Below are 24,413 nucleotides of genomic sequence, written 5' to 3' on the forward strand. Positions count from 1 at the left end.
GAAAGCTAGGGCATTTTGTCTTCGGCAACTGGGATCGGCAAGTGAGGTTGAACTGCCAGCGTACGCGTAGAGTCGTAGACTCAACGCACTGCTGCAACGTGATGCGGAGCCTCTAGCGCACTTCAAGCCCTTGCTCTCCGAGAAACCGAGCCTTCCGCAATAGTGCCGGTCTGTGGAAACTGGAAGAGAAACTCGGAACGGGAGCCGTTGGTTTACTCGAGCGAGTCAAGGATACGGAATGAAGTGAGTGGAAGGCCAGCCGCCCTCATTGAAGTTGGTGACGCGGAAGCTTGAAACGAAAGGGCTGCCAGTCCGTCAGGTTGGGATAGACTACTATCCCGCCGGCCTAACTTAGTTTTGAATATTTGTGTCTAAGACTCGAATAAACTCGAAGAGGCTCCTTTTCAAACCCTTCTTTGATCACGAGGTGAAGTCTCAATGTTCGGCAGATCGAATGTTCGAATTCCAAGAGGCCACCACGAGAATGAACATCTGGACGGAGATGGTGCTCCCAGGTTGAATGTTCGTCCAGTGTCGGTGATTATCGAAAGTTAATGTCCTTCCAATTCTATTCGTCCCATGTTCGGCTGTATGGCAGCGGTGCAGGGCCGGGAAACCATTTTACCGGCACAGCCATGGAATCTTTGACATTTCTTTGGTTCAGCTTGACTGCAAGTTGCAGTAAATGCATGAGTTTCTGTAAGGGAGACGCCATAGGATTGATGTATCGGGTGCCTGGAACGCAACCAACAGGCGCTAGAGCAGTTGATGATAACCGCGGGTACTCATGTTGCCATCGGTTGAATCGTGCTGGCAGATCGTCTCTGCAATCCACCCGCGGTAAAACATGTCGATATCCCGAGGTTACGCTGCAGTCGGACGCTGCAGACGCTGCAGAGAGGTGGACGAGGCGTGAAACAATTACCTCGGTGGAACTTGCAGGTCAGCAACCCACACCGTACGGATACATCCCAAAAGCCCTCTGAGACATGACACTGGCCATGTGGCATTGGGGGACAGGAACAATCTTGGCGCGGCGGGCGGCTTCTGCGGCTTTGGTGGTGAAGGGCTGCATCTTCGGCCGAGAGAGGGAGGTCGTACTACTCCGTACTGCCGTGCTCCGTGAGGATACTCCGTACACGCAGTGACGCAGACGTAGCGCATTGCGTTGAGACCCCAGAGATATCGAATCTCGACTGCAGCACCTGCACAGCGGAACAAGGTGTCGCATGCAGCTGCCCGAAAGGGGCTGGCTCGATGACAAATGCGCTCCGCTGTGATGCGACCTCAACAGCAGCGCCGCTTGGCGATGTCCAAGGTCGACTCGATCCTCTGCCGCTTCTTGGTAAGCATAAATACCACCGAAGAGACGATTCGGAACTTTATTGTCCCTTCGCATCGCACTTGGGAGAGAAGAGGTGACCACAAACGATTATATGTGACCGTGTGCCTCGAATGTTGCCAATGCCTATTACCATAGGCTATGGAAAGTCAAACTCGCTTGTTCGCAATGCCGTAAGTTATTCCGAGGTGGTCATTCGGGTGATGTTCCGGGAGGACGATGGCGATTCCGAAGCCCAGCTTTGTCGAGCGTCGTTGCAAGATGCAGCAGTCAGCGGCATCCACAATGTGAGACGTTCATTGAACGTCCACTGGCGGCGACACGTCAAAAGGCCAAGCTTCTGAAGAAAGTCGACGAGCTCATTGTCGATCGAAAACGCACAAAGAGGTTCAAAGCCGTTCACGGCGACGACGCCCGCTGCCTCACCCGGCGCCCCTCCCAGAGTTCAACGGCCCAAACTCAAGATGGCGGTCAGTGGTGCCGCGATGGTGGAACCTGGCGCTTCTGGGAGGCTTAGTCGGGGCCGAAGGAAGACGATCCGAGTTTGCTAGGTCGTCACTGTCGTGTCCGGACATGGCCGTCGTCTCAGACCTTGAACTGGGACGCCCCAAGACTTGAAAGACTCCTGGTAAAAGTGAAGATCGTGGAAGATCAGGGGGTGGTTTGTTGTCGCTGCCAGCTGGGAATGGCTTCAAGGGGACGACATTGTGGTATTCAGCTGCCAAAGTAGAAAAAGAGCTGAAAGACTGTGGATAGCTAGGGGGAGCTTGGGTGCCATTGTGCCACTACCAGCTCCTGGGAATGTCTCGGAAAACCCTGTCGTTCTTGTTTGACGGTGCTTGCTGACAGCCAGAAAGTCAGGGATGGAGAGGACGGATGAACAGCGACGGCGGAGAGCGGAGGAAGCTGGTGGGGGAGCCCCGCCCGCCGACGAACCTGAGGAACCAGGGAGGTGCGACGGCGAATCAGAGGTAAAAAATTGCTTACCTAAGTCGGCAACGGAAGCCAGACACTCCGGACCACAGTCAAACGTCTCTCATTGGCTGATACGCATGAATGGAGCTGCTCTAGTGATCCTTCGCCTCGCTTAGCCCGAGCTTAGCGGGCTTCTGTCACTACGAGCTTCCCTGAGGACGCTGGCTGTGCCGAGTTTAGGCTTCCGAAGTTCACTGAGCCCGCCTGCACTCCCTGTCTCAACGATGGGACGGCACCTAAAAATGCCCCCCCAAAAGACCCAAAGGCACAAAATAAAGCGTGGCGCCGGAGGCGGATCATCAGCACCCGTGGATTCCACGCCCGTCCCCGTCAGTCTCCAGGAAGCCTCCAGCTGCCCCTCCCGAACGCCCAGATGACGTGAGACGCCCACCAGACCATCCCACGCATCCAAGCACATCCCAGCGAACCTGCATGTGGTTTTGCGTTTCCCACCAAGCACCACGCACCAAGCGACCCCAAGCACCGCAGCCATGCTTTTTGCGAATATCCATTCTCAACTCGGAGCTAGCGACTGGAAGGGTCCCGGCCCGGGGGGCTGAGGTCTTGCGCTGCCATGGCTTGGCTTTACCTTAAGCAGGTTGGCTTTCTTCTTGACCACCATCCTTCGCGCGGCGCACCTCCGTCAGTGTCAGCACCAAGAAGCTTTTTGTTGTTTGGGTCGTCAGCTTTTACGTCTCCTTTCTTTTGGCACATGTCCCCCCGGCCATCTGACAGAAGCCAGCTTTTCAACCAAACTTCTACACCATTGAATCCTCACGACCCATAGTATCGCAATCGCATCGAGCCTCCGAATCGACGATAACTCCGAGATACCCAAGAGAGCGACGACACAAAACCGCACAGATGCTTCGCAAGAAAGAGGTCTACACGACTGTCACCCCAATCCCGGGCTTCATCCCCCGCCAGCTCGGTATCGATATCCTCCATTCCCACTCCGAGGTCATCACCCTCAACCCCCTCGTCCTCGACCACAAACCCATCAAGGCGCCCCGCGATGCCGCCTCCGACGAGTACTACTCAACATGGTACGAAATCACCGAGCGCATCCAGTACATCCCGGGCATCGGCAAGATGGGTTCCGGCAAGATCAGCTTCAACGGCTGCTTCCACGATATGCCCTGGGGCTTGCAGACACATACCTACGCGCCCATGAACATCGACATCCGGATCAAGTACAAAATCGACGGCAACCAACCCGGCGTCGAACCGCCCCAGCCGCCCGAAATCGGCATGTCCGGGCTCGGTGTCCCAGCTGATGGACTGTATCTGCGCGAGGATATCGAGATCCGCTGCAACATCACCATGGTCAACTTTGTCAAGGCGCAGCTCAAGACGGCGAGCAAGGAAATGGTGTCTAGGATCATCAAAAAGGCAGAGCTGCTCGACGCCGGCGTGCTGCAGGCCATGATCACAGACGGGAAACTCACGACCATCAACCCGGCCGACCGCACCAGCACAGGCATGTCCGGCGCGCATTCCCCGTCATTCAACCAGCGCCCCGACTGCAGCCCGAGGCCGGAATCCAAGTCGCCGACAACACCCTATCAAGTCCCAAGACCGGTATCGATGCAACATTTCCGCCCTGGCTCGCAGGGCAGCTATGGCGCACACCAGAATCAACCGTCGGAGCTCTACTCCCAGCACAGCGCACCACCTCAAACATCCTTCATCGCCGAACTCCCCGGAAACTTCTACCACCCGCAGCAATCCTCTAACAATCTCCAACCCCCGCAGCCATCTCCGGGCCTACAGGGCGATCGTGACTCCATGTCGCAACAATCACAACTCTCCCCCGACCCAAACTCATGGCGATGGTCTCAGGGTCAGCCGAGCCCATCGCAACAGAGCTCGCGGCCGACGAGCATGGCGTCGTCCGAGGCGAGCAGCGGGTACGCCAGCCCCGCGCTTGATCACAAGGGTTTCTCGTCCGAGTTGCCCACACACCCGGAGACGCAGGAGGAGCACCGCGGGGATGCGCATGCCAAGGCGGCAGAGGCGGCGCAGCACAGAGTCAAGGGTCCGCAGGCGTATCCGTCGTATGGGCAGGCTTATGCTTATAATCCTGCGGACTATGCGCCGATGAGTAGATGATGTGGACCAAGTTCGCAGAATGAAACTGCCAATGTCAGTAATGTCAGGAGTTCAGGATTGCAATGAGCGAATTGGGACTTGGTTTGGCAAGAACACTTTCTTTCAATGATACCGCTTTGTTTGGGGATGAGATATATATTGTTGTACTTATGGGAGATATCAACTGGCCAAGATCGGGTCACCCAGAAAAGGAGTTTCATCTCTTCAATCTACTTTGTATTTTTTTTCTATGGTTTCACTACGAACATGGCCTGATTGTGTGCGTTTCCGTCTAATGGTTCTTCCCGTCTTGTCTTACGGCTAGATGATTTGTCTGATAGTAAACCTATTTCTGCCGATGTCTTGCACTGTGAAAGTAGGTCCTGTAACGAGCAACACTTCCACCAAGTGCTTACCGTAAGCCATGTTGTTAACGTCTAATTTGATGTAGATCGTATCATTATTCCAGGCAGAGAACCCTCACCGTGTTTGACGGATGTTTTAACGAGCTGCGGCACATTAGCTGGGTTATCTTAATCCCTCACCCAACTCTTTCATTTCAGAACGTTGGAAATGATTCAAAGTCGAGATTCTCCTGTTCAGCTCACATATGCAACGGGTAACCTCTACAAATAGAGTGTTGTGAGTGAGAAGGTAGACAAAATGGTCAGGAGATCAAAAGATCTTGGAAAAGACCCAGAAAGCAATTGTTTGGCAATCAATAGCAAACCAGAAGAACAGGAACACGACCTTATCCACACCCTTATGTTTTTCTTGCATATTTGAACCAAAAATATAGCAGTAAAGTGATTGGATTGAAATTATTGGGCGGCGGGTTGCTTCAGACGATAACATGCCCTCACCTTACTTCGGACTGCCTGGAGCAACGAGTTCATACATCTCGTCCACAATTAGTAGGTTACCTGAGAAGCCATATATACATCATAGTTTGTGAACAGCATCTACCTACTCGAGGGGGTGTATCTCTGCCACCAAGGTTGGAGGGGAAACAGGAGAGGAGGCGGTGATTGGCGCGATACCAGCTTGCTTGTACATTTCACTCTGCCGCTACCATCCAGGTCTCATTCACAGGACAGGAATTAACGGGTAGTCATTGATATCAGTTATTGGAAATCTCCCTTAGTTTTCTAAAGAGAATCTTCTCTCCCATAGCCCAGACCATCCATCCATCATGTCGGGGCAACCCAGTCGAATCAATGCGTACTTTGAAGCCAAATCGTTCCATTGATACCTGGTGAGAACCGTCATAGCTACGAGCACAAAAAAAAAAAAAGAGCACGGCGTATAATACATAACAAATCCTTAAAATTGCCCAGGCCAATTGTCCCATCTCAGATATCTCTTTTTCGAAACAAGTCTCAGCTTTGTCGCTTTCACCACGATCTTGCTGTTGAGTTGTTGTATCTAGCATCCGCCATCAAATCTACCACAGGAGTCCATCGTCGTCATCACAACTTCATACAAGAGACTTGCGAGGACGGCCGCGGCCACGCTTCTTGGGAGGCTCTTCGTCAGCCTCAGACTGCTCCTTGGCAGCAGGCTCAGGCTTGTCCTCTGCAACGGCTACTTCTACCGCCTTCTCAGGCTGTGGCTCCTCGGCTTCGACTTCGTCACGCTTCTGCTTGCGTCCGGGTCTAGCTCTCGGCTTGGGCTCCTTGATAGCCTCCTTCAAGACCTCAATCTCGACATCTGACTCGGCAGCATTGTTCTTACGAGGGCGGCCGCGTCCTTTCTTGACAGGCATGGCGACGGCCTTGATGCATTTCTCTCGTCCGCCCTTGGACCTCCAATAGTTCTCAACATGCTGGCGAGCGTACACTTCAACCTGCTTCTCGGGCTCCCATGATCGCTCAGGCGAACCAATCCAGCAAACGTAGAGCTGAACTGCGCCAGAAGGCTTTTGCTTGTGCTTCTCGACCCTGAGGGCGTGCCATAGGTTCTTGTCGACCATGGCACCGAGCCTGCCACCCTTGAGGCTGTCCCAGTAGGCAAAGAGTGCCTCTTCGGCATCCTCGTGAATGGTCTGTTCAGTTTCCCACGTGGGATCGTCGTGCTTCCAGTTGATGTGCATTTGAAAGAGGGTCTTGTCGTTCGGGTCACGGCGGTGTCCAAGGATCTTGTCGAATGCGAAAATGCCATTCTGGGGATCGTCCATCTCCACGTCCTCGTTGTCCGCAGCATTTGAAGCGGCATTCTCGGTAGGAGCAGCCTCCACAGTGTCGGCGTTGTCAGTAGACGTGGCAACGTTGATCTCAGCATCCTCTGCAGCAGGAGAAGCCACTGGAACGAGTCAGTGTTAATTCCTGTCAAAAGTCCATCTAGCTTACCTTGCACTGCCTCCTTGACGGGGCTCTTTGCGCGAATCTCCTCGGCCTCAACTTCAGCTTCAAATTGGGTTCCGAGCTGGATAGTGGTGTTGCCTTCAGTGCCATTGGCAGCCTCAATCTCTTCGTCGGCCTCCTTATCGGCAGGAACAGGGCTTTCCTCTACATCGGGTTCTCTGCTCCGCTTGCGGCTCACAATGGTTTGTTCAAAAGTTGATGTGACAGTTGTGGTACCAGTGCGCTGCCCAGTTATATTGTTGACCACGGTGGAAAGTGTCTTGCGAACAGAGGACACAACACCAGTCCGGGGCGCACTAGGTTCTGGTGTAGAACCGGATGCTTCAGCGTCGGAAGTAGCCTCCATGGCAGTGACTGGGGCAGTGGACGAGGTCGGCTCTGGGGTCTCGGTGGGAGCAGCGGCAGTAACGGTATCGGCGGGCGTGCTACGGTCGGCAATATCCACGTCGTCGGCGGTATCGCTCAAAGCCTTGCGCGGGGAAGGGCTCACTGGCAGACGCGGAGAAGGATTTTGCGAAGGCGGCGAACGGGATCGCGAAATATCCGACCGGGGGGTTCCAGTAGGCGCAAGGCTCTTGATGCGCTTATTCGGATGCGGCGACTGTGAACCGGAGGGTTTACCAGGTGATGAGAGGAAGGTGTTGAATGCGCCGTTCTTCGTGGTCTGGGGTATCTTGACCGACTGGGTGCCGTTAGGCGGTGCGGGAGATTCGGCCAATCGAGCCATGATGGAGGGATTTGATTTAGAAGATATCGGGTGATGGTCGAGGCGTTTGCGCGCTCGGATGGCGTGGATGGTTGGCTTGCGCCAGTCGAAATCGTTCAATATCAATGATGATCGATGTGTTGGAAAGCCAATCGATTCGCGAAAATGGTGGAGGACGAACGGGGAGAGATTGCAGCCAATTGTGCGGTTCAAAAAGCAGAGTGATTGACTCGGCGACGTTTTTGAGGTGAAATGAGAAGAAGACGAGGCGTGCGGTGCTGGGCAGCTTCGGTCGCGGGAGGAGCTTTGGCCTTTGGTTTCTGCTCTGTTGAGTGCAGGTGCGGGTGCTCTCTCCACAGTCGTTCCTGCTCCCATCCGGGCGGTGCTGCTGACGTAAGAGGATCAAGCTAGGTATTGAGTTCGGTGCGGAAACTACGACCGGGAACTTCAAGGAAGGTGCCTTACGCGACGCGATGATAGTGGGGCGTTCGACCATTGGCTTCCACAGGTTCCATGTTAGCAACGCCCGAAGAAGACTAGCGCACGTGATCTATCCACCCATCCTTCCTGTCGGGTCCAAATCGCCAGCAGTGTTCGCATCCATGCGGGAAGGTGCGGTAGGTGAAGCGAGAAGCATCTGCATGGGGAAGGAAGCTGCGGGTAACCCGCCGGGTCCATCTTACCTTGGACAACATAGAGTATCCGTGACACTATTTTATTTCTTCCATAATCTATCTTACCTACCTACCCTTCACGAGCAGGCCTATCAATGTTTATGTCTCAATCCCGAGGATGTTGAAACCCGATAGAACCTGGACACAACGAGATTAGGCAGTCTTAACCCTCCATCCATTTCTTCATCTCCTAAAGCAACTTGTTGAGAGAAATCCATATCATGAAGGACATCAATGGAAGCTAACCGATGATCAGGCTTGTTCAGATCTCTTTAGGCCGCTACATGCCATGGATTACTACTCAAGATGCGGCACGAATGCTCAGGCTACCAACACACCATTGACTACAGCCTGCTTGGATTCGATGCAAGTTTTTTTCAGCTCAGGAGTGCGTTGCAACTAGACGGGAGAGGGTGATGGCTCAAATGATACCTACATGTGCACCTCCAAGACATCAGCTGCATGGGTGCTGCAAAAACCTCAGCCTGCCAGCCTGAATTTAGCCTATCTGCGTTCCGTAGAGAGGCGCAGGAAGCTATTCTTACCTCTGAATTTAATATCGCATAGGAAGTCCACTATTGCATTGCACACTTCATCATGTTGTGTCCCCATACCACCTGCAGTCGGATGCTCAGCCATCAGCGGAGTGTACATCTGTTCTCCTCTAATGATTAGGCAGCCAAACGAGGTTGACTTAGCATTTGGCAAGGACCGGAATATAAAAGTCGAACCTTTCCCCCCCAGACGCCATAGTCTCTACAACCCAAGGCTCTCACAATTGTCGCAAGTTCACGAGCAACACCATGGAAGCAGTCGGCTCTACCGCTGCCATCTTGCAGCTGATTGAGCTATCGCTCAAAGTAACATCTGAAGTCTACAACGTCTATACAACCATAAGAGATGCCAAGGACACTCGCAACTGCGTCCAAAGGGAGATGGCCGACCTTGTCCGCATTCTGGGACAGCTGATGGATGCCGTCTCAGACAAAGACTTAGCCGATGAAATGAAGCCAGGACATGCTCGAGCTCTCCGTAGTCTACTGGAGAAGGATGGCCCCTTGGCGAACTGCGCAAACGACATAACCGCAATTCGGAAGCTTCTCGAAGACGATAGGTCGATGACAATGCCTTTTCGGAAGGGAAAAATTGATCGTCGACTCTCCAATATCAACGCCATCAAGACAGAAATTGGCTTCGCTATACAGACGCAATCCATGTAAGAGGCCAATCCTGGGGCTCGAAGCCAAAGACTGACTTAAACAGGGCCACTGTGTTGGATATCCGACGCATCCTAGATGCGCAAGGTTCTGAGTTGAAGCAACTCGCCCAAACCGAAGCAAGTAAAGCTATGTTTGCTTGGCTGAATCCGCCAGACGTCTGGAAGAACCTGCAAAATGCAATCCTTAAGTGGCAACCTGGTACCGGCGAATGGTTGTTGAATACACCTGAATACGAGCACTGGAGATTGAACCCAGGTTGTTTGTGGTTGTCAGGCATGCCGGGAGCCGGGAAAACGGTGATGAGCTCGACGATAGTTACGACATTGCTGAACGAGAGTTCAACACCCGCAGAAGCTGTCGTTTACTCTTACTTTGACTTCGCCAGCAAGTCGCAGCAAGAGGCTCAGTCATTTCTGCGAGCATGCCTTGCCCAGCTAGCGAGCAAATCATCCGAAGCCTTTGATCTTCTGGCTGGTCTCCGTACTCGATGCTCGAAAGATCATGGCCAACAGCCTCTGCCAGGAGAGCTTTTGGAAGCAACAGTGGCTGCAATGGGCTGTTTTCCAAAGGTCTTCTTCGTTGTTGATGCTTTGGATGAATGTTCGGAGCGAAAATTGCTACTCAACATGCTCGGAACGCTGGAGTCTGTCCCTAACCTCCACCTGGTGGTCCTGAGCCGTAGGGAGCAGGATATCAAGGAAACTCTGTCAGCCCGGAAACGTACACAAGAGCTTCGTTTAGAGGGTAAGAAGCTCGACGAGGACATTGCAGCTTACATTCAACAAAGAATCAATACATCGCAACAAATGCGAGAATGGCCAGATGAAGAACGGACCAAAGTCGAAGCTCGGCTGAGAGAGAAGGCTAAGGGGATGTAGGTCTTCTGCGCAATTGCCAAACGCGGGATCTGAACTAACCCTGGGTATCAAAGGTTCCGCTATGTACAGTGCCATTTGGACACTTTGGAGCATTGCGTCGATTCTAGCCAAGTCGACGAGATTCTCGATTCTTTGCCAACTGACTTGCCGTCGACATACGAAAGGCTACTCACCAATCTAGATGCCGTGTCCGCCATGCGAGTTCGGGAGGTTCTGATAGCGCTGGCATTCTCGCGTAGACCTCTACTAGTTGATGAAGTCATGGATATGGTCAGAATTTCTACCACTAACCATCGCCGAACACAGAAGAAACCAAACAGAGTCTACTTGAAGCAGTTGCTATCTCTCTGTTCGAGCTTGGTATCGGTCTCTGTCAGCGTCAGCGGAACCAAAAACAAGCAAGAACTGAGACTTGCTCATGCCTCAGTCAAGGAATATCTCGTCTCCGACCACTTGCGCTATGGGCCAGCATCCGCTTTCTACACCACGCATGGGCAAGGGAACCTACTACTGGCAGCGAAAGGCGTCGCATGTTTACTGGATCAGAATAATGTCAGTGACTTTGGACCACACACCTTGGAGGCGGTTCCTTTCCTGCAGTACTCCGCCCTCCATTGGACCCATCACGCGAGAGAGGCGAATCCTGAGTTTGATCGTGGCAATCTCCCTCTTGATGACCTAGTGTTTAGCCTGTTTCATCGCGATGATGCCGCTTATGTCAACTGGCACCGCATTACTGGCCGTCATGGGCCGGCAGCGCCGGTTGAGGGATATGCATGGGAGGTGCACATTAAAGATGGCGGCAAAATTATCAACAACTATCGACCGGCTTCGAAACAAGTCCTGCTAGACGGCCACCATATCAATCGCCCGCTGCACCATGCAACACACTGGAACCTCTGGCGAGTTGTCCAACGTCTTCTAGACGCTGGCCATGACCCTAATGGCTTCAGTAGCGGAAACCGCTCTGCTCTCCATTATGGGGCTCTGCAGAGATCCAAAGAGTCTATGGACCTCATCATCAAACGAGGCGGAAAGGTTGATAGCGCCGATTGGATCGGTGATACCCCGTCGATTTTCTGCATTTCCAAGGCTAAAGACCCTGAGACGATGGAATTCTTTATGGATCAAGGCGCAAGTCTTTTCCACGTCAGCGGAAGATCGGGCAGCCTCTTGCAATGTGCAGCCATGGAGGGCGACGCAGCCGTTATGGAAGTGATTCTGAAGAAGAAGCCACACTGGATATCAGCCGACATTGGATCTGATCACAATCACAACGAAGTCGCAGACCTGGCGACGCCACTTCAATGTGCGGCGTATGGTGGGCGATTGGAATGCATCAAGTTACTGCTGAGCTACGGAGCATATGTTAATCTCAACCAGGGTAAAATCGGAACACCACTACATGCGGCAGCGGCTGCTGGGAAGTTGGAGGCCTTCAGACTGTTGCTAAAGGAGGGTGCGGACATTAAAGCCGTGAAAGGGCAGTACGGGAGTCTCCTCTGGGCTGCAGGCTACGGTAGCAACCGTGACTGCGTTCGGCTTTGTCTCGAACAGGGACTGTCAATCGACGTCCCGGAAATCATGACACCCCGTCCCGAGAAGGAATCGCGTGACTACGCTCCCAATCACCAAGACGGAGTGATATCCGCAATTATCACGGCCGCAGGAGATCGTCACTGCCGAGACATCTTTGACGCTGCCAGGCGCGGGATGACCTCCCGCGTAAGAGCTTTCCTCGATCAGTCTAAGAACCGCAAGGCCGAGCTGGAAAGAACGCAGCAGATCCACATGCGAACACCCCTGAGTTGGGCTGCGGGCGAGGGACACATGAATACGGTCAAGTACTTGGCAAAGGAGGGCGCAAATCCCAACACGTGGGCGAGAGGTCTTGAGACGCCGCTTGAGCTCGCCTGCCTGGCGGGTCATCTGGAGATGGTCAAGTGCTTGCTATCAGTCGGTAGTAAGGCCGACTTTCGGCACCCAGGCAAGTATCCGACAGCGGCTGTCAGTGCCGAGATGAGCGGCAACAAAGAATTGGTTGACTTCCTGAAGAATTTGGAGGAGGATCGGACTGTGACTTTCGATTTCGAGGGCCAGCTTTATCAATTTGCTGATGATGGGGGTTATGGGATTTATGTGCCTAAGACATGATTAATCTGCTTGAATGGGAGTCTCTCGTACTCCTTTGGCAATCGAAACTGTACTTATCTCAATTGTACCATGTCGTATCCCCAGTGCCTAGGGACCGCACCCTGCTTCCAGGCGACTTCCCTCATTTGCCCGATGTTACGCATCCACGTTCGCCGTGATCGTGGGACAAATGTAAGATCTACCTGAGCTATGGACACCGGACCCGTCGCTATTTGAATTGGCCACTGTCCGGAAAAGAGCCGCAGCAATGATGACAGTCGCTGAGAACACATGGGTCACGATAGCTCAGGAGTGGCGCATCGCATCAGGTACTGCTCGACCGGTCACTATTCGAGGAGGGTGCTGCAGAGCCGCTGGCATTAATGGTGGAGACCTAGGCCCCACATCGGGCGGCGCTTCCGGGGGTTCTCCTCCACAGGGCCGGGAAAGTGGATACCGGGGGAGCTTGGTGGTTTGGCAGCTGAAGGTGCGGCAGGGCCGGAGTGGATCGCGCCTGCCTCTGTGGCAGCCTGGGATTTTGGAAGCTGTCCTCGACAATTTGGAGCTTGAAGGTAAGAGGAGGGACCGCTGGCATACTCAAGGTTGCTGCGAGCGACTCCATGTCCACCTGTGTGTGACCTGCAGTTCGTCTCCTGCCAGAGATCCACGGTTTATTGGAATGGCTGGGGTAATTTCCCCGGGACAGGTACGCTGCAGACCCATGAGGACTCAGAAGAGACCAAAAACATGTCATGAAGCATCCAAGAACGACCGTGAAAGAGGGAAAAGGGGCAGGCGGATACTCTCGAAACAGTCGACGACACGTCCTTTTCCTTTAATGATTCGTCTGTTAAAGACTGCAGCCATCTAAAAACGGAACAGGGCAGCATTGTCCACTCGGCACGGCACCCCGGAACCAACTCCCAGCGATTCGCGAAACTGGGAACTGAGGATACATCCCACTCATTCCGCCTGATTGGAGCTTCCCGGGTCCCGAGAGTGTATGAATCCCGCAGTTATCGGTGATGTGGGCAGACGAATCGACAATGGCGGAGGTTGGGCGATGTTTGGGCGCAGCAGGTGAGCGTGCGAGTATCCGCAAAGTTGAAGGTGAGTGGACCCCCAGCCACTGAATTGTCGACACCCGAAGGCGAGTGAAGATGGGCGCCCCGCCGAGCTGGGCGACACCACAGCAGCGCTGCACGTAATTAAATGTGGTGCGATTTAAGTGGACGTGGGAATTTGTTAGTGCTCTTCCCCGTCCCAGCCACTCTGAATCTTTACAAACTCACCAGAGTTGTCAAACCCTGAAATGTCCGAGAGCCCAAATTCTTCCGTTCGGGGGCATTGAGAAATTTGTATGTGCTCACTGTCCGTTCTTCTTTTTTCCTCCTTTAGATTCGGATAGCAGCCATTTTTCCCTTCCTCCCGTTAGCTTCCGTGTCTGGCGAGATCTTGCAACCGCGCTTTTTCTTCTGTGTGTTGGCTTCGTCTGAGTTGAGACACAGACACAGACATAGAGAGACAGACCGCTCCTCACTTTCCAACGGTTCCCAACGGTCACTGCCCCCCTACCTTAGTAGTTCATCTTGAATTGTCTTTTCAAGATCGATCTCACTTCACGTCAAATCTGTCAAACACTAAAACCCAACGTCAACTCTATTCGCACATCACCAACCTCACTCACCAGCCAACCACCAACTCCACAACCATTCCGCCCCAACGCAACCCCGCCGCCGCAAGAGACGTCGACCCCGTCTCGTTTGCCATCATGGCCATGGGACTTCAACAGCCGCAACACACCCAGGGCTCGCCGCCCATCCACTTCCCCGGCGACTTCGTCGAGTACGGCCAGCAATACGACAACAACAGCGGCAACCACAGCGACCCATCTAGTTCGCAACAACGTCAATCTCGCGGCGAGGGTGGTAGGAACGGCCGGTATCGAAGACCCCGTTCGCCTTCCCTCGACGACGATTCCCGCTTCACTACCGGGCCCAGCGGCGGTGAAGATCCGCGGGCCAGCTCAGACGCTGCGCTGCATGACGCTGTGCTCGCGCAAGCGCCCCATCAACAGGTGAGTTTACAGATGAAAGTTCAATAGGAGAAATTCTGAAAGAGGGATCGATCGGATTGAGAAGAGAAAAAAAAGCAATGGCTCGGCGAAACACGCACCAGCCACGCCTAATTTCATTACACCTCAACCACCCACCCCCCCCTTATCTTTCTCACCCCAGCACTCAAGAACTCACTTCACCCAACTCACCTCACTCCGTCTCACTTTCACTCCCAAACTCACTCACTCCAACTCATCTCACCAAAGGGCGGCTTTTGAAACCGCCCTCCCCTAAACCCCCTACACACAAAATCACAACCACAGCACACACGCACGCACACACGCACATACACAACCCGCATCGGAACCAAAAAAACCATCTAACCGCAATGCAGCAGCGCGTAATCCCAACAAACGGTCGCAACGGAGGCCAACCCCGCGCCGCAGGCCCTCGTGCACCCCCAGCCGCCGCAAACGCCTCCCAGAACCGCCGCTCCCAGCCCCCGCCAGTCAACTCCCAGCTGCCGCCCTACATGGGCGAGAACCCCGACGAATGGAGCCCGTCAAAGGACGCGGCAGCAGCAGCGGCAGGTGCGGGCGGCTACTCCCGCCGCCGCACAGAGCGCCACGCCCGCCGCCAGTCATCCACCGGAAGTCGCGCCCCGGGAGCCCCGGATCCGCCGCAGATGAGCGGCGGCGCGTCACCCCGCGAGCCGCCCGGAAGCCAGCATTCTCCTAGAGATAGACTTCCTTCTCAGCAATTACAGCAACAGCAGCAGCAACAGCATATGCCCAACCCGGCGGGCGGTCTCCGCCCCCCGTCCCCGCCGGCTGTTAACGAGAGCGTCCTGAGCGACATCAGCCGCGTCAACAGCCCCAGCATCTCAAAGAGCGTTCTCGAGCCTCTCCAGCGCAAGATGCTCGAGTACCACCGCCTCATGGACGAAGCCCAGGGCCAAATGGCGCAGTACGATGAGGAGCTTAGTCTTCTGCAGGAGCGTCGGCGCCTAGCTGAGCAGCGCTTCGTTGATGCAAAGGGGAAGCACGACGAGTATGAGCGGCAGCACCTGGATGTCGAGAGGGCTCTGCGCGGGGACTATGCGCCGCCTCAGCAGCAGCACCAGCAGCAGATGATGCCGCAGCAGAGTCAGCAGCAGATGTATCAGAATAGTCCGCCCCGGACGGTGCCGAGACCGGCGTCGAGTATTATGAGCTACGATGATCGGCCGATGAGTGGGCACAGCTCGGGTCCAAAAAAGGGGAAGCTGAGGTTCAGTTTGTTTGGGAGGTAGATGTGTTTGGGAGGTTGGGGACATTAGATTGTGTGTTATTTGGGTGGATAGAGCGGCTATAGAGGCTTTGCTCATACTTTTTTTGTGTTAATACTTTTAGGAATGGGGGGTTTTTGGGATGGAGGACAAAGGGGCTGTCATGTTTGGATGATGGGATGTAATGACAGGAGCAACGTACAATATAATATGGTATATCAAAGATTGGTTTCATGACAATATCGTCCATTATTCATTGTATGTTTTGTTTCTAAGCTTCTTCATGAACGATCACCCAGCAAGTCTGCTATCGGTCTGCTCCATCCCGTCGCAACAGCTTCCTTTGCTTTGCTTGCTCTAGATTGTGATGAATGTTGGCAACATATGACAGGTTTTCAACCAGCCAAGCTCCAAAAGCAACTTATTCGTGAGAGAGCACCACATTTCTCTCAACAAAGCTTGCAACTATGCGGTCGCGTGTTGTTTGTTGCCACAAACACCTTGGTATATTGTCACGATAGCTTGTTTCCCTAGACAACTCTCGTAATCAGTCTCGTGAGGCGACTAGCTAGGTATTTATAAAGCCATCGTATTCTCCCCAAGTGCCCCTAGGTTCAAGCTCCATATGAATTATGCGGGATTCCCGCGCACATTTTCGATGCAGGGTTTAGGAGACGACAGCATTGAAAGGCCAAAAGTGTACATAGAGCGGAAGTCATAGAACCAAATTTACAACACTCTCATGATAAATAAGTATTGAAATCTGGGCATCTCGAATCATGAAGCAGCTTGGTCTTCCGCGACACTTATGCGGTCTGTAATATTGAAAGTTACTTCCGATGCCTCTCTCCCGAATTAAGGACATCCACATGCTAAATCAACTAATTTAGTATTCAGCAAGTTCAAAAGGTAAGAAAAAGAATCCGACCCCCGCTGCTGAACTGGTGGCCACATCTCTTGGTGCTCATGCTGGGATTCGAACTCAGGTACTCGTATACGCTGAGCCTGTCGTCGAGAAGGCTGGTTGGTGAATTGATTATCAACCACCAACCATTCCACCACTACGGGATGGTTTGATCTGAACCGTCGACCTAGACGGGCACCTGCTGTGCTGGTAACAGGCGTGGAGTCGATGGGGGATATGAAGGGTTTTAACTCATGGTGTATGCGTATGGGTGAGAATATACGGCGTCATCATTCATGTGTGGAAGGCGCGCCCAGCACCGCCGCGGCGAGGAGCTGAGTGAGTCATATTCAATCGAAGGCTAAGAAGAGAAGATCGGTCATAATTTAAGCTAGTTTCCCGATATATATATTTACCTTCCGCACAAATGGGCGTTAAGCTCAATATTTGTGCTGTGATTTCAGTTATCGACCGCAGCAACACGACATTGAAGGGCTTCACTCGCTCCCCGAGACCAATCAATGTCTCGCCTGAAATGCTCATCGGATTTCCACAAATACCAAATCGTGGAAAGAAGCTTTCTGGCAACGGTGGCCCCCTCATGCTCTCAGTCAAGCTCACACTAAATGTTCACTGACTATTGTTGGTCCGATGTTTACAGGTGAGGACAGCTTGTTGGCAAGTAACCCCGAATGTTAGAACAGCGTCCATGTGTAACAATACAATTATGATCCCTGGTGCCAGGAGCAAGGGTAAAATAAAGTTCCTCGTAGATTACGATGCGTTATTAGCCCAAGCCTGGATATGGTGGGTTGCAGCGCCAAGAAGAATGCCTAACAGCCCCATACTCTAATTGAATCAACAGCGGCGTCGCGGCGATTAAGAGAGACCGTAGCGACCTTCAGTACCCTCAACTCTAAGATCTGCTCTCACACCAGGATAACACTGAGTTCCGCGATGAAAGGGTCTTGTCAAGGGTACCTTACATGAGAAACCGGAATCGCATGACTTGAACTTGGACTCGCACGATTGAATGGATGAACGTGGTTGTCAAGCTCATGGGCATTTTCGAGGGGTTAATAGAGCACAATTCGAACTGTAGTAGCGCAAACTTCGAGTAGCTCACATGACTTTTAAACCAGATAACCTCACAGAACCTTTGTCAAGCTGAAGCCACTGCGAACCCCGGGAATTTAGAAGAGCACCGCGCCGTCTATGCCATGTAGTGTGGACCCAAGCATCGACGGAGCTTCGCTTCGACTTGGCTCCGGTGTCCCGAGGTGGCATCAAGCCCCCATTTCATTTGGTAGCATATTTTTGAGGGGCACACAGGTATAAGTAAGTCACTGCTCCGACTGTTGGCCCACGGCCTTTGCCTTACCAAAGTTGAACAAATTGTAGTTGTTTCCGGCCATCATGATGTTTCGAAGTCAAATTATCACGACTGTCATCGCGCTTCTGTCCGCAGTCACCAACACACAAGCTGCTTGCACATCTCAATCACCCGGCACCGAGGGCTTCAACGGCGGAAAATGTAAACCCGACAAGGTTCTCTGTGGCAGTGGAGGCTACACTATCACATGTTGTGACACTACAGCCTGTTCTTGAAAGTAGGCTCTCAAGTCCCTGAAACAAAAGTCCCGGAGCTTTAGTTGACAACTACACTGCAGTCTGCCCGATTTCGAAGAATAAGAACAGCATGTAGCGAGAACAGGACCAATTGTCGTCTAATTCATGGCATCATCAGCATTTCGTCACATCCGGAAGCTTACTTCTACACTGGGACAGAGGAGAGTGTTTGGGGGGGGGGGGCTTGAATTACCATGTAGATGTGAAGCCTGAAGCTTGATTTCGGTCAACCTTGAGCTACTAAGTCAATGACTGAATCTTGATAACAATCTGTGGGAGGCAGACTGGACTGGAGAAATTGAAGATAGACTCTTGAGGATTGCCTTCACCATGTCACCAATGCAGTGGTACCTGTACGTACCTAGCCGATGCGCTCACTTGAGTTTGACGTACGTACGTAAGCGCGAATCGTGCACTAATCAGTACCGAACACACCAGCCTTCATATTACATGAACGTCCAAAGTACTCGTATCCACGGAAATCTTTCCGCACATGGATATTTGTGGACTCTCCCCTGAAAATTTTACACGAATAGACCCCCATGGTACCTTCATTGGTGGTCTTTACAGCTAAAACTAGAACTCGTTGTCCTATTAACCGGTAGACAATGCCAGATAGCCTATGAACGACGGCAAGAATGCCAACTGAATGTTGGCAATTTTCAAACAGATAGAGCGCACAGTGTGATAATCAACGTTTCGCAGTCTTTCAAATAAGAAGACCTTCGTTATGGCAAATCAGAGTTGTGGATGAATAGAAGCGGAAGCAGTCGGGAGCAAATTTGTGCGTGCACACATTCCCTTGATCACGGTGGCGACGCTAGGATGGTTCTGAGAAAGGAGTTGAGGTAATGTACTGTAGAGCAGTGTGTACTCTCAGATTTCGACTTGTTATCGTCTATCTGTTATGTAAACTACAATCGTCCTGCGTCCAGAGTTACGCCAATATCACAGCCTCGAGAGTTTGCATGCGGATTGACCTGGTGATTGCAAACAGCCACTCCAAATTTATCGATGTTTCTCGCCCACATTCGTAAGTCCACCCAGCAATCGCTTCTGTATCTTGTCGTATCGTATTCGATTGTGGTTGGTCCCACTGCTCGATAATCCAGAGAGCCGTTAATGGTTTAAACCGACTGAATAACGATGCGGAAGCTCTCGCCGATACGGCTGACTTGCACAGACTTGGAGCTCGTTCCGGCCGACAGGGTCTCACTGGCAATGATTCCATCACCTGCGTAGACGGTGTACTTGAAGGTGAGATTGCTGAACGGGGCGCTGTGGTAGAAGGTGATCTTGAACTGGTCGTTTCCCAGGGGCTCTGCCTTATACTGGAAGCTAGTGCCACCGCCAATGACAGATGTGCTAGGCCAAGAGACGACTCTTTCAAAGTCCTCCCTTGTCATCAGAACTGGGGCAATGGTTGCATTCTCGAGGGGCTGGGCGGAGTGTTCGTTTACCACTGACGTGTCGCTCACAACGACGTTGCGCGTCTCAGCTGGAGCGATTACGGCGGGCAGGGCGGCAGCGATAGACGCAAAGCCGAGAATCATAGAGACCTTCATGGTGATGGTGAAGCGAGGGTTTAAAAAGTAGTGAGTAATGATTAGCGATTATATGAAAGGCTTGTTGTCAGAGAATATTGAAGTCTTAGTAGATGACTACACTGGCTTCTTATATATTCCGAGTATAGGGGCAACATCATGATGGTATCAATACGAAATACATCACATCATGTACCAAGCTGAGAAGGTGGTTCGACGGTGACAGCAATGCTCACTCATATGTGACCAAGGTCTCCCGACCGAGATGGAGCATCTCCACTTACTATTGCGACCTCATCGTTCGACGCTTCCTATTTTGTTGTTTGACCTCCCTGAAGCAGAACACTCCCGTCTACATTCGCATTGTTAATATCGTAGTTAAAGCACGCAAAGGGCACTTCCAACAACAGAAAGATGGCATTAAACGCCCGGGCCAGAGTCTCCTTGCGGAAGGAGGGGCGTGACCGGCATTTATAGATAGCACAGTGCCTCGCTGAGTTGGCTCCATCCCCATAGTAAAGTCAGCCCTTCTATAGCAGGCTCTGATGGCGGGAGATGGGCATTGGCGCCTTAGAGCAATGAGTTTTGTGCACCGTGATGCTGATCATAGCTTCCTTGAGAGCCTCACACAACGAACGGCATAACGCCACTAATCAAAAGAGAGATACCGACCTGCCTAACGCAGTCATTGCCAAGAACATAGAGCGCAGTACATTTCCATAGTAGTCTACAGGGATAAAATATAGCGGTTTCTCTAGTTCCTTGAATACATGTACCATCATCTCGTCTTGTTGAGTTACCTGTCTCTACGGTATTATTCATCCAAGTAGAGTTCTCCAGTCTGACAGACTGACACTGAAGACGACTGCGCCTTCTTAATACGCTCCTCGAGGAAGGAACACGGCACGCCGCTTATCAAAGTAATGTGGGAGGTCTCAATGATGGCGAGGAAGGGGGTGGATAACGAACCAGGAGCCATTCGCCATCTGAAAAACATTTACCCCATGAGAGGACTGCAATAGCAGGATTAAATCCATTCTGCTGAGTTTCTTGGTACCATGGATGTGGCAGGGCTTGCATCAGACAAGACTTTCCTCGATAATTAAAGACTATGTTGGGAAAATAAACCCCGAGGGTGACGTGATTGCCCCGTGCGCGGGGTTTGTTGCCGCTGAGACACGTCTCTCTGGCTTGACTAACATGTCCATTTTCTCAGATTCTGTGGTCATGCCTTGCCATCACTAGTATTTGGAGAGGTTTTTGCCTGTTCTGTTCAATCCGATGGTCGTGTATCACTCTGTTGTTTCATAGCTCCAGTTCCTTATGCTGCGCTGATCTTTGACTGTTCTCTCTTACACTGAAGACAGTCGCAGTCCTAAGATGGATGGTTCCTTATTGAGTGAGGCATCTAGAAGACTCCCTCAAGGAGTTCGAGGGACAATCTAGAGCGTCATGTTCCTCCGTCGTAACTACGCGCTTCAGCTGCTTATAACCCTATGCATATAAAGCGGCCAATAGCCAAGCAGACGTCCCTGTAGCGTAGTTGTCCCTTATTGCTTAGCTCGGCTAGGTCTCCGCCACGCAGTCTCATTGGAAGATGGTACAACAATATACATAATCTATCCAATAGAGGATGCTGAGCATTATCTCTTGTTGAACTATTCGCTTCAGAAGTATTTTACATATCTGAGTGCGAAACTTCAACCAAGCTAAGTATTTGTGCAAGCACATGCCCAGATAAAGACCAACGACGCAAAGATAGTAGCAACGAGTATACCATCTCCGATTGTCAAACGGTCAACAACAGCCCCGAGTTAGTTGTTCATGCAAAGGCTCTGTCATATGCGACGGACCATGCGCACGGCCTCATCCTGCTTTGGCCATTGAATAAGCAACCTGACCAGAATTCAATCATAATCTAAGCCAGACTACATATCATCAACTGGTCTTTGAAGGCCATACAAGTCTTTCGACTGATAGCTTACTTGATAGCTGTCTGGGGCTCAAAGTGATCCCGCAACCTCCTTGACCTCTGGGTGGGGTCAGGTGGCCTTTATGGGGACGGGCTCTGTTTAGGCTTGGTGGTCAGGGCGGCCGCATGAGGAGTGGGCAATCAGCTTGGAAGAGATTCGACTAAATTCAGACTATATACTCTGAGATGAAACTGGTGATTAAGATCCATGGATATTGCACTCAGTCATATCATTCGTGATTTGAGTGAGTCCCTCGGAAGTCTTCGATTCGAGCTAGACGGTTTGGGTTCTACGGTCGATTAACTATGAATTGTCTCCACCCTGAGTGAAGCCGAGTGGGACAGCGAAAATTGCTCAGTGGAGTTGCTTAGACAAGTCAGAGACCACCTAAAACACAGTGCCCAATTATCCTGCTCCAGGTATTCTCAGGTCCATGGTCTCGAGTTAGAATGTTACCCCTATTCTTTGGTTCTATTCATTCCAAACGTCATCATCGTGGGCCTTCGTTGAACTTATCTGTTTGGCTGACCGTTCCCCGTGGGCTCCGGTAGAATCCATCCCGATTGCGGGGTGGACAACAGGTCGATCGTCATCATTCTCATGCCGAGATACTAACCGAGCCTCCTCTTTCTCCGGGGTAACATTGAATTCTCTCGTCAACTACCAGCCAACCATCGTCAACTCCACACTCGGCTTTCACTAGTCTAAGTCTTCCCCGCATCCGAATACGCGGAGGCGTAGGCGAGATGTAACGGCCTTGCATACATATTCCAGCGAATTCGGACTTACAGGTCCATATGTATGAGCTCTAGATCCCTAAAGTCAATGGGGTTGAGATTCCACTCTCCCATCCCTCAACGCAATCTGGAGCCCCCTCCCCTCTCCCCTCCAAATCTCAAGATGCAGACCTGGGCCCCACTTCCTCTAGTCGCTTCTCTGGCGTTGAGCAGCCTCTTCATATCCGGTACTCTCGCACTACCTGGCCCGCGCGTAGAAACAAAACAGGGCATAGTCACTGGCTTCCAAGACGCAGAAGCGCCAGAAGTCGCGCAGTTCTACGGAATTCCCTACGCCAAATCACCAATCGGAGAACGTAGATGGCTTCCAGCTTTGCCCAAAGAGTCTTTCGGAACTCTAGACGCCTCGGTACGGCGTCCATCTTGTCCGCAGACGGATCCGCCCCGCGGCGGAGGCGCATGGTCTGCCGAGTTCTTGATTCGACCCAACAGCACCAGCGAGGATTGTTTGACTCTTAATATCTGGACTCCAACTGAGTCTAAGGAAGCTCTGCCAGTTGTTATCTGGATTCATGGCGGTGGCTTTACTGAGGTATCGTACTTCCCTGTCACGTTGCCACGGTCACGAAACTTATGTAAGCGCGTGTGGGTTTAACAAAGGTGTAATAGGGAAGCAACGATATTGCCTACCAAACCCCAACCCGATGGGTACAAAGAAGCCAGAAGCACATTGTTGTTGCCATCAAGTAATCTCTCTCTCTCATCCTGCCGGAATTCTCGCTGACGTGTTTGAAAGCTATCGCCTGGGAGTTTGGGGGTACCCAAATGCTGCTGGTCTGAACCTCACGCAACAGAACCTAGGACTTCTTGACCAGCGATCAGCCACTGAATGGGTGCGGGACAATATCGCAGAGTTTGGCGGCGATCCCGAACGTATCGTTCTCTGGGGCCAAAGTGCTGGAGCCGCATCGGTTTCCTATTATCAGTACGCCTACCCCGATGATCCTATTGCCATTGGCTTCATCAAAGATTCGGGAGCACCCTTTATCCCGATCGGAAGTACCGATACAGTACATGGCAACTTTACCTCCTTGGCAGCCGCGTTCGGATGTCAAGAGGACGAGCTTGGCTGCTTGAGAGAGGTCCCTTTTCGGAAGATACAAGAGTACCTCAACCAAGCTGGTGATTTGACGTTCAACGTTATCATTGACGAAAATACGAAGTTCTCCGACTACGAAAATAGGACTTTGGATGGGAGAGTTGCGAAAGGCGTAAGTGTCAGTCCCAGCCAAGCATGCAGCAGCCATACTGACCTTATTATCGGGAAGCCCTCAATTGTTGGCTCGACCAGGGATGAATGGAACTTCGCCGGTAGTTCCACCGGCCCTCCAACAAATGGATCAGACGTAGTTCCTGACAATCTGTTCGGTTGTCCAGCACACTACGAGACCGCCCTGCGAAACTTGGCTGGCCTCAAGACCTACCGCTACATGTATTCTTCAAATTTCACCAACATCATGCCTGGGGGGCAGGGTGCCTTCCATTCCGCTGAACTTCCTCTTATTTTCGGGACCCATGACATTGCGCGTCAAAATTCCACAGCGTTCGAGTACGCAGTCAGCGAAGAGATGCAGGACTTGTGGTTGTCTTTCATTGTAAACCCCGAAGATGGGCCGCTTGCTGAAGGCTGGGAAGTGACACCTCTTGGAGACCTTGAGACTGTTCAGACAGGCATCGACATTGGGTATAACGGCTCTGTTGTACAACCGTTTTCTTGGAGTGCCTGGCAGACTTCCTGCCTCCGCGATGTTGTTGCCTAAGTAATCGGTTGAAGTACGAAGCAACGTACACGTACTTTAAGTGATGCTCCTGTATTTAGATATCTCAATGTTGGCGAGCGCAGATCTGTGTTAGAATTCT

At 52.1% G+C, this 24,413-nt stretch overlaps 6 protein-coding genes across 6 annotated transcripts; 4 read left to right on the forward strand and 2 right to left on the reverse strand.

Annotated features, from left to right (window-relative positions):
• Nucleotides 1-3,181: 3,181 nt before the first annotated feature.
• Nucleotides 3,182-4,429, forward strand: BDP55DRAFT_550055 (uncharacterized protein; the record flags this gene model as incomplete). The annotated part of the gene is made up of 1 exon (XM_060568984.1): nt 3,182-4,429. The coding sequence occupies one exon, from the start codon at nt 3,182-3,184 to the stop codon at nt 4,427-4,429; it is 1,248 nt and encodes a 415-aa protein (XP_060430926.1).
• Nucleotides 4,430-5,499: 1,070 nt separating this feature from the next.
• Nucleotides 5,500-7,889, reverse strand: BDP55DRAFT_661045 (uncharacterized protein). The gene is made up of 2 exons (XM_060574685.1): nt 6,757-7,889; nt 5,500-6,709 (listed from the first exon to the last, which is right to left on the reverse strand). The coding sequence occupies exons 1-2, from the start codon at nt 7,850-7,852 to the stop codon at nt 5,886-5,888; spliced, it is 1,920 nt and encodes a 639-aa protein (XP_060430927.1). The 5' UTR covers nt 7,853-7,889; the 3' UTR covers nt 5,500-5,885.
• Nucleotides 7,890-8,954: 1,065 nt separating this feature from the next.
• BDP55DRAFT_631009 (ankyrin repeat-containing domain protein) lies at nt 8,955-12,403 on the forward strand (the record flags this gene model as incomplete). The annotated part of the gene is made up of 3 exons (XM_060572238.1): nt 8,955-9,367; nt 9,415-10,245; nt 10,303-12,403. The coding sequence occupies 3 exons, from the start codon at nt 8,955-8,957 to the stop codon at nt 12,401-12,403; spliced, it is 3,345 nt and encodes a 1,114-aa protein (XP_060430928.1).
• Nucleotides 12,404-14,153: 1,750 nt separating this feature from the next.
• Nucleotides 14,154-15,730, forward strand: BDP55DRAFT_727710 (uncharacterized protein; the record flags this gene model as incomplete). The annotated part of the gene is made up of 2 exons (XM_060579338.1): nt 14,154-14,459; nt 14,834-15,730. The coding sequence occupies 2 exons, from the start codon at nt 14,154-14,156 to the stop codon at nt 15,728-15,730; spliced, it is 1,203 nt and encodes a 400-aa protein (XP_060430929.1).
• Nucleotides 15,731-19,192: 3,462 nt separating this feature from the next.
• Nucleotides 19,193-19,858, reverse strand: BDP55DRAFT_661054 (uncharacterized protein). Its single transcript, XM_060574686.1, has one exon. It carries the CDS (start codon nt 19,802-19,804, stop codon nt 19,367-19,369), a length of 438 nt encoding a protein of 145 aa, XP_060430930.1. The 5' UTR covers nt 19,805-19,858; the 3' UTR covers nt 19,193-19,366.
• Nucleotides 19,859-22,656: 2,798 nt separating this feature from the next.
• Nucleotides 22,657-24,313, forward strand: BDP55DRAFT_549990 (Alpha/Beta hydrolase protein; the record flags this gene model as incomplete). The annotated part of the gene is made up of 4 exons (XM_060568981.1): nt 22,657-23,085; nt 23,163-23,239; nt 23,290-23,764; nt 23,822-24,313. The coding sequence occupies 4 exons, from the start codon at nt 22,657-22,659 to the stop codon at nt 24,311-24,313; spliced, it is 1,473 nt and encodes a 490-aa protein (XP_060430931.1).
• Between the last annotated feature and the right edge of the window lie 100 nt (nt 24,314-24,413).

Source organism: Colletotrichum godetiae (genome assembly GCF_030913485.1).
Source record: "Colletotrichum godetiae strain CBS 193.32 chromosome Unknown BDP55scaffold_16, whole genome shotgun sequence".
Taxonomy (NCBI): Eukaryota; Fungi; Ascomycota; class Sordariomycetes; order Glomerellales; family Glomerellaceae; genus Colletotrichum; species Colletotrichum godetiae.